General features: G+C 47.1%; 1 protein-coding gene across 1 annotated transcript in view; it reads right to left on the bottom strand.

The window, feature by feature from the left end:
* Positions 1–1,501: 1,501 nt before the first annotated feature.
* The window catches only part of MAML3 (mastermind like transcriptional coactivator 3), a 439,643-nt gene continuing 431,927 nt past the window's right edge, over positions 1,502–9,217 (bottom strand). Inside the window, exons 4-5 of the mRNA XM_007445531.1 lie at positions 6,961–7,045; positions 1,502–2,496 (exon numbers count right to left, since the gene is read on the bottom strand). Of these exons, the coding sequence (XP_007445593.1) occupies positions 1,502–2,496; positions 6,961–7,045 (1,080 nt within the window). The remainder of the gene's footprint in view (positions 2,497–6,960; positions 7,046–9,217) is intronic.

The raw sequence follows: 9,217 nt of genomic DNA, 5'->3' as shown, positions 1-9,217 counted from the left end.
GGGGGCCGGTGGCGGGAGGAAAGCTCACGCCACTCTCACTCACTTAGGACAATGGTTATGCCACGCGGCCTCCAAAACGTGACAGTGGGAGGGGAGGAAAGGACGGATGAGATCAGCCTTACGACAGTGGAGGTTGTGGATCCCTTCATACAGACTTCAGTTAGGGCAGATTTGAGTGAATTACCAAGAGAACGACCGTACGGAACTTCAGGAGTGGATCGCTTTGCCCACAGGAAAGGAACCGTACCTGCTTGCTTTTCGTTATCAAAATGTGTGAAGTGGAGCAATTGACTTTTCAGTTCCTCAGCTTTCAGGGTGTGAGAGTTGTCTTTCTGGTGAGTAGGGATGAAGGGCCAGGCTGATTTTAGAGCATCACCCCTAGGATTTTCCCAAAGGGAGCCAGAGCCAGCGATGTCCAGGCCAGTCCTCCCTGGTGCCCCAGAAGCATAGAGTGGCCCGCTTAGTTCCAGGCAGAGAAAGAAAACTCCAGTGTCACCTTTGCATTTCAGGCATTGTCTAAGTTCTTCTTGCACCTATTTTCCCTCTGCCTGGGCTCCCTAAAGACAAAAGCTTCATTTCTTCTTGGCTACTCTGCAAGGAAGAGCAAGTGCAGGCTTGCTTGGGTAGAGGTGAGGAGGAATAAGGGCAAGAGAAAGGGGAGAAAGGCGGCCGTGCTAGCGGACACACAGCGTCCAGCCTGGGCCTCTCCATCCTCGGCCTCCAGGAGTAGATGGGAACTGCCATGATGTGTTGGGTCCTATTGGGTCCTCGGGAGGCTCCAGCTCAACTCCCCAGAGTGATGGCCACCCCGGTCACCAGCAGAAGGCTGCCCGCCCGGGATTGCCAGGACCCTTCTCCAAGCTCACCTGTGAGGCAGTCGCTCTAAAATTCCTGAGGGTCATCACGGGCAGGAGACAGGCCTGTAGGATCCTGTGTCTTCCTGTGACAGCTCACTGTTCTTTGCACCCACCCTCCAGACCCAATAGCATCTCTTTGTAGCCGGAGTTCAGCACCTTTCTGACGTGTGCTCTTGGCTTGTGCCACCACCCAGCAGGCTCTGTGGGACTCTCATCCCGGGCTCTCTCTCCTTTGTGTCTCCAAAGCTACAGACTCTGGACCAGGGCCAGGAGGGGCTGACAGCCACCTCAGGTCAGGCAGCAGTCTGTCTTGGCCAGGGCGGCTCTTGCTGGGCCGGACAATCACAGGGAGGGCCGAGCAGAGGGGCTACGGAATCATCTTCCCCACCTGTCTCTGGTGCGTCCCCCTCTTTCGCAGCGGGATTCGCAGGGCGTCTGTCTTGATTGCTGTGTGAAAATCAGGTGAAATGAGGCCCAGCGGGGCTGTGGATTGGCACCTGGATCTTCCACTGTCAGCCGGCTGCAGTTTTGCTCAGATTACGCAGGTCAAATAAACAAAAAAACAAGGATGAGGCAACATCCTGTTTCTTTTTCACGGTTGAAGCTTTAACCACTAGAGTTGTAGCTGCCGGGGCCCCTCTTGACTAGGGGTTTCCAAACAATTCATCGAGCTCCTGCATCCACTCGTCCCCTGGCCCACCTTTGATGATGGCGTCCACGAGATCGGCACTGTCCGAGAGGCTGGGGAAGGATGCCCCAGCTGTGTCACCACTGTAATTGTATGACATGTCCTGAGGGGGGTTCCGCTCATAGCCTTGGCTCTGGCTGCTTGAGGCAAAACCTCCACTGGACATCTGCTGCTGTGCCGGGGGCTGGCTGAATGCTGGCATGCTGGGAACGCCCTGGCTTAGGCCAGACATGACCATTGGCCTGGCCTGGCTGGTGCCTTGCTGCCCCGGGAGCGGTGGCATCATCTGCCGACCCATGGCAGCTGGGTTGAGGGTTCTCACCGTGCCGGTGTTCGCATCCACCACCTGGCTCAGTCCCTGTGGGAAGTGTTGCTTGGTCAGCCTCGGTTGGCCAGCTTGCAGTGGGTAGCTGGCGCCGTTGTTGAATGATGCTAATTCTCCACTAGTCCTCCCAGGCAGCCCCTGTAAGCTCCTCTGTTGCCAGCTCTGTGTTCCCTGCTGGACCGTTCCCATAATGCTTTGCAGCCTCGGTGGGCCCTGGGGCCTGGGCAAGGCCTGGCCTACCGGCCCCTTCATTTGCTGGTGCTGCTGGGTAATGGCCGAGTTCACCAGCATGCTCTGACCAAAACCACTCACCATCCCAACCCCTTGCCCCGAGGTGGGCTGCCTCGGCCCCTGGGCTTGGTTGTGTGGGATACTCATGCCACTTTGGTTTGGGTGCTGCAACATTTGGGTCATTCCTGTGCTCATATTGTACATTCCCGGTTGGCTGGTAGGTGGGGTGCTATAAGGGGCCAGTCCCATCTCCGACTGCGCTGCTGTGGCCATTGTCCCTGGGTTCTGGGAGGGTCCCATTCCCATCATGCCTGCGTTCTGTGCCATCAGCCGTGAAGTTCGCATGCTCTGGAGGGCTGTCTGGCTTCTCACGGCCGCTATGTCCTGGGGAGACCCTGCAGGGAGAAAAGGACAGACCTGTTCACTCATCTCTGCAAGCAATGCATGGTAACAAGTTGTTGGACTTTTCTTTGGGACTGACCAAATTCTTTTAGATGAAAGGAGCTACTCATAATAAATCCTTAAAAATACCAATTATTTTTCTGACTGTAACATATGCTGATTGTAAAAAATGTGGAAAATAGTGAAGAGCACAAAGATGAAAATTAAGGTCATTCCCACCCTCCAGAGATGACCACCGCTAACTTACATTAATATATAGACACATGAAAACTGGGACCATGCAGTACATAGGCTTTTGTAGTTGACTTTTCTATTTGATATACCCTGATATTATTTTTGTTCACATTTCAGAAACAAATCGTTTCTCACCCGTCTTGATATGATGCCATCCTCAACCAATAAGATACCATCTTTTTGGAGGTGAGAGGAAATTCACCTCCTGGGCTAAATTAGGCAGAAATGGCTGATCACTTTGCATATCCTATTTGTGAGGTGGAATATGGTTCAGTAGAGAATACTATCAATAAAGACCATTAGGCTAATTTCCCCTAAGACTTGAGTAGGATTTGAGAGGTTAAAGGCTATCACTTTGCTAAGAAGCTATTTCGACAGATGGGACATTTCTTGGAACCACTCTGTAGACTTCCACATGCTCCAGATTCTCTGAATCATAGTATGTCAGTGCGAACTGGCCAGCTTCCTGAGTTAGAAAAAGAAATCATCCTCCTACTTGCTACTTGGCAATGAACTTTATGCATTTCTCCAACAAAGGCCACTCCTTCAAATCAGCAATGACCACTAAGGCAGTTTTAATGATGCTGCTTAAAAGTTGACCAGAATATCAATGCCAAGTCACTCAACCCTAATTAGACATTTGAGTGAGTCCTTCTTTACACGTTTCCGGGAAATTTCTAAACCAGTCAAGAGAATAGAAATGTCACCCTTAGAACCCATCAATGTTGTCAAGGGCTAGGAGGTGCACAGAAATGGATTTTTCTGTGTCCCTGCTAATGATTAAGTCTATGAAAAAAAGAAAAATAGTTTTTTTCCTGGACATTTAAAAAAGGTGCAGCATGGGAGCCAATCGATACTATAAGCAAATTTGATCGTACCTGGAACCTGGATGAGAAACCAGATGAGAATAGCGTAACCTTATTAAGCCTGGCACCCTGGCAGATAACTGAAGTGTGTTTTTGTCTTCCTGATTGGGTTATTGATTTCTGGGCAGCAAATATGTCTCCATATTTTCTTTCTTTCTTTAAGAAAGAAAATTATGGGAATTTTGATTATGACAAGTTTTTATGGCTTGAGTTCAATATCATGCTGAATTGAAAAATGAAATGGTTACTGTGAGGGAAGCAGAAAGATCTGGGGGAGATCCCTAGAAACGTTTCAATTTTTTGTTTTGAGCTTAATTGCATCTAAGTGGAGTTTTTAAAAAAAGTTCCTGATTAAACACTGGATGGTGGTATATATTGCAACTTGCAATCTTGTTATGAAGCTTTGTGACCTTAACAACTAAATTTGTATTGACTACATGGCCAATCTGATCAACTGTGGTGAAATGGGTTATTGAGTTGCTTATAAAAAAATTTAAGGGAAAAATATTGCTGACTCAGAGATTGATTGGATAGGCCCAATTTACATAAACAGGCTGCTGGAAACAGATGAAAGGACTTTCATATTTCGGACATTTTTGTTGTAACTTAGAATAAATATGTTGAGGGATTAGATATTGACTGGACTAATTTTGTGAATGAGAAATAGTTTCCTTTCTTTAGAGGGCAAAAATGCTGCAGTGCCTCTTAAGAAGTATTGAACCATTAATCCAAGCCAACCTTTATTTTTACTTGGTGTCAATGACTACACTATCCAGATGTAATTCTTATTAAAAAAAAAAAAAGGACCTTTTAATATCAGCAGTCAGCACCATATTTTCAACCTAAGAAAAACAAAAAACCTCATATTAATCTGGTTTTATGAACTTGGGTAATTTTAAATATACAAAGGAAAAAAATTCAAATGCCTTCAAAGAATTAACGTGTCTTTATCTGACAACTACGTATGTTAAACAATGGACTACTTTTTCTTCTTTTTTATTTTTGTCTAAAACAGATACTACTGTGAGATACTGTAGTCAAATTAATTTTCTTGTCTGTTGGTTAACATCACAACGTCAAAGAAAATTTTCCATATTCAAACAGAGACGGTAACATGCAATTTTTTCCCTGAAAGGGTCTGTGTTCTATTTCCACTCACAAGAAGTCTATATTTATGTAAAATAAGCTTTTCCCCTAGGCATGTAACATTGCCCAGAGACACAGAACTCAGCAAGAGAAAGTTCGTCTTTAAAACCTTTGAAAACTGTAGTGGTCAGTGGACCTGTAGGTCTCAGACAAGTTATTCCTAACAGAACTTCTCTCCAAGGACAATATTTTTAATCTATCAATTTTCTATTTTCCCAGATACATAACATTATGATATCTAGGATGTCAGTAAAATACATGAAAATACAGAAGAAAAATTTTAAAGTTATCATATCAACAGCTTAGGAACCCTAAAATGTCGCTGGTTGTTTAGCCTAAGTGGAGCTAAGTTTTTTAGGTTGATTACCTGTGATTTGGGGTCTTACAAAAGTTCAAAGAGTAGAACTTTTAAATTGGACCCAAACCATTCAGAATAACTCATAACATAGAGGAGTTACTAAATTTTGGTGGGTCCCTGTATTCCAAAAAATAATACATGAGTTATGAACCTAGAAAACTCAAGGGACACAATACCAGGTTTATCAGATTTAACGGTTTAGATTAGTTCATAATACAAAGCACCACTTCCCGAAGTATGGCCCCGGGCCAGCAGCAACAGCAACTGTGGGGAAACTGTTAGAGATGCAAATTCTCAGGCCCTGCTCCAGACCTACTGAATCAGAGACTCTGGGGGTGAGGGCGGGCTTCTGTTTTGAACCAGCTGTGCTGGTGATCTGATGCAGGCTCAAGTCTGAGAGCCACAGGTACAAAAGAGGGCTCCGAGTCTGCAACAAAAACTACGCGTGTAACAATGACTATTTCCCACTCCTCCCCCGCATTGACCAAATGAGAAACAGAATTCTTCAAAGAATATTGGCACTAATTTAGTGCACAGAACAAACTCCCTTTGTCCTTCCCTGTGTCGAGTCCAAAGGGATCTGAAGTGATATAAATGTCCCAGGGATGGGAGGGGGTGATAGCGGCTCAAGCCCTGGGGGGTCCACAGGCAATCTTCAGGGAGATCTGGCCGTGAACATCAGCGGCTTTCAGACTCTTTAAGCCACAACTCACAGTACATACACATGTGGGTTTTAGGACAGAAACAAAAGTTGCCCTAATTATGATACACTCCAATCATTTCTATTATTTCGTTAAAAAATGTTGGTTGTGGCCAATCATCTTCACAACCTACTTGAGTGTTGCAACCCAAAGACTGAAAAAGGCTACCCTAGATCACAGAATTTTCACCCACAGTCTATGGAAAAGGGTAACACTTGTGAAATGATCCACAAAGTTTGTATTTATTTATATATATGGATATCTCTGTGCAAGGGGCTTCATAGCTTCTGGCAGATTGTCAAAGCGATAGGTAACATTTGAGAAGTTAGGATGCATTGATCTAGGTCTTCAAAAAGGACAGAGGACAGGAATGAGGATTTCTGCTGCTTCATGACCCCTGTGGCCCCCTGAAAACTCCTGTGGATGAGATTGGGAAGGGTCCTCAGACTCATCCTCCACCCCATACAAGACCCACAGGGGCTCTCTCTGTTAGAGATGGGGGCGATTGATATTTGAGTGGACCTTCTACTTTTTACAGAGAAATGGCAACGCCGCACAAACAGTGCACCCATTGCTCCTGGGGCCATGATTCAGGATTTGTGCAAAGGGCGGCAGGATCAAGAAAGTCCAGTCAAACTCAAGTCCCTATTTGTCTTCTATGTTCAGCAGAGATTAGTGGTTGCCGAAAGCCAGATTCTTTTACTTCGGTTGCTGGAACTGAGGGCTTTGGTCAGCTGACCTGCTGGGATTAGCAAGAAAGATGTGACACGGGATTGCCCCCACTCCTCCCCATGGCCACTGAGATGACGATCCAGACGTAAACAGGGCTGATACTAGGTCAGTCGGCGCCAGTATGTCTTTGCTGGTTGTTAAACCACCGAAATACTTCCGTACCTTTGGTAAAGAACAGCTGCTCCAGTCCCACTCCCACCGCCACCCCGCCCCCACCCCGGGCCCACCAGGACCTCTCTGGGGCCCAGCGACCCAAAGGTTAACGCCTGGGATTCTGATTGGTTGGCATCATCAGTTCTTAAATATTTTTAATATTACCTGGACACAAACACAGCAGCCGTGGCATTGTCACTGGCTCTACATTCACTTACACTTGCCCACTGGAAGGGATACAATGGCAGAGGTGTGCACCGGCCTCACCTTGAAACTGGGCGACCTGCTGCACTGGGTACGGGTTGCGCGGCCGCTGGAGGTGCTGCCGGGGTAACTGTGGCGGCTGCAGCTGCTGAAACGATAGGACAAGGAGGACCGGGGCGGGAGGAGGCGCACAGTTAGATCTCCTGGCTGTTCTGAGGAAGCGGTTTTCAAAAACTGAACTCTGTACTGAAGAATAACACGCATACAGGTCAGGGCACAAGCGTGTAGCATCCTTCCCCCCTGCGACGGATTTTCACAAAGGAACACGCTCGTGGGTCGAGACGCAGAATGCTGCTAGAAGCCCCTCCTGCCCGTTCCCAGCCACTGCCCTTCACCTGACCCGTGGGCACACTATCCCAGCCTAGCAACAGGTTAGTTATATCTGCTTCTGTGCTTCAGAGAAGTGGCCTGAGACAATGTACTTGAGCCTGTTTTCTGGGGGACTGGCTTCTTGCATTCATCGTGTTTGGGAGCTCCATCCACGGTGATGCCTGCAGTGGGGTCCATTCATTCTCACTGTCGAGTAGTATTCCCCCCATAAGAACATCCCACGATGTCTTTGCCCATGCTACTAGGGGTGGCTGTTTAGGGTGCTTCTGGTTTTCGGCTGTCAGAGCCCCCTCTGCTGCAAACATCCTCGCTGAACATCTGCGGCATTTCTGCTGTGTGGACCTGCTGGCTTATGAGGGAGGTGTGGCCAGGGAGGCAGTTCTGACCTTGCTTTTCCGACATCAGCCTGCGTGCTTTCCTCAGCACGGTGGGTACCGAGCTCAAACGGACAAGCAGCTAACTTTTAATGACCTAAAATAGATGCTTCGGGTATAGGAAGATGGGATTCTCAGGGCCTATTAAAAAAAAGGCTCATTTTATTCCCAGGAAGCCACCCTGCCTGCAAAATACATCTCCACAAGTCAAACATACAGCATTTACTGCCCTGAGGAAACCACGTGGGATTCCACGTACACCAGGAGCCAGGAGGCCCACGTTTTAGTTTTTCTTCTTCCAGTCACGAGGCTTCTGCACTGCCGGCACTGTTACCAGTATACAGGGAAGGCTATTATGATCATTATCATGCTGTATGTGAAAAGGGAGAGAAAATAAGAGTGAGGTGGAAAGAGCAAAGGGGTTTTCGTTCTGGGTCTGCCATCAAGTAGCTGCGTGACCTTCGGCATGTCATCTAACCTCCTCTGCAGCTGTGGAATATGCATCAAGCACCTTTCATCTGCGAGGGCTAGGAAAACAGACAACGAGGGCCCCGCTCTTTACAGCGTTCATTATAAAAATAACACACACTGACCACTTCTTAACACGTGTGTTTATCTCTATTTTTTCCTCTTGTTTTTGTTCCTGGGCAGCTCTATAATTTTCTTTTTCTTTCTTTTTCTTGACAAGGCCAGCCAGCACGGGCAACCAAAGAAAAGAAGGGCCCCTGTTCACCCCATCCTGTGGTGTTTTGCACGAAACCGTTGAAATGAATTAATTGTATAGACACAGCGTAGACAAGAAACCATGCTAATCTTTTAGGCAGCAATCTAAGAACATTACTGAGAGTAAGGTGAGCATTTAAAAGCTTCTCAGAAGCCAGACTTCCCATATTACGTAAGAATTTAACTGTCCCACTTACAACTGGGCATCAGCCCTGGGGTAGCCTGGGGTGGACTGTCCGTCAGGAGTCAGGGGGCCCAGGTGCCAGTCCTGGCTCTGCCCCTCTCTAGCTCTGCGATCTCTGAAAAAAATCATGTAAGTTCCCTGGTCTCAGTCTCCTCGTGTGTAAAATAAAGGGACTTCATGATCCTCAATGTTTCTTTCAGATCCAAAATTCCAGATTCCGTTGAAATCAGCTTGGCGTTGATATGGCCACATTCAACCTCAAAAGTGTAGGCATCAATAAGCACTTTCCCCAGGTGCAGGTGAGATGCTACATCCCTCTGACTTACTTCTGGGCTGGTCCCACAGGATGGCTGGCACGTGTGGCTGCAGCTCTTACACTACCTTCTGTGACACCAGGGTCAAGTGGCAGATTCACACCTTGTGCAGTTTCCGAAGGGTTTTACACTCATTACTCATGTTGAGCATCAGGAGGAAAGCTGGGAGATTAGGAAAACCTTATTTGGCAGACGAGGAGAGAGGTTAGGCGGGTTTTCCAATATCATACCATAAGCAAAGGATGTGACCCAGAGTGAAGTGTTCTTTCCTTGGTCCCTCTTCAGCTCCCGGAACACACAGTTGTTAAGGAATTATACTTTTTTTTTTTTTTTTT

The sequence above is a fragment of the Lipotes vexillifer genome, unplaced genomic scaffold (genome assembly GCF_000442215.2).
Source record: "Lipotes vexillifer unplaced genomic scaffold, Lipotes_vexillifer_v1.1 scaffold219, whole genome shotgun sequence".
Lineage (NCBI taxonomy): Eukaryota > Metazoa > Chordata > Mammalia > Artiodactyla > Lipotidae > Lipotes > Lipotes vexillifer.
The sequence above is the reverse complement of the archived record's forward strand: the minus strand, read 5'-3'. Positions and strand labels throughout refer to the sequence as shown.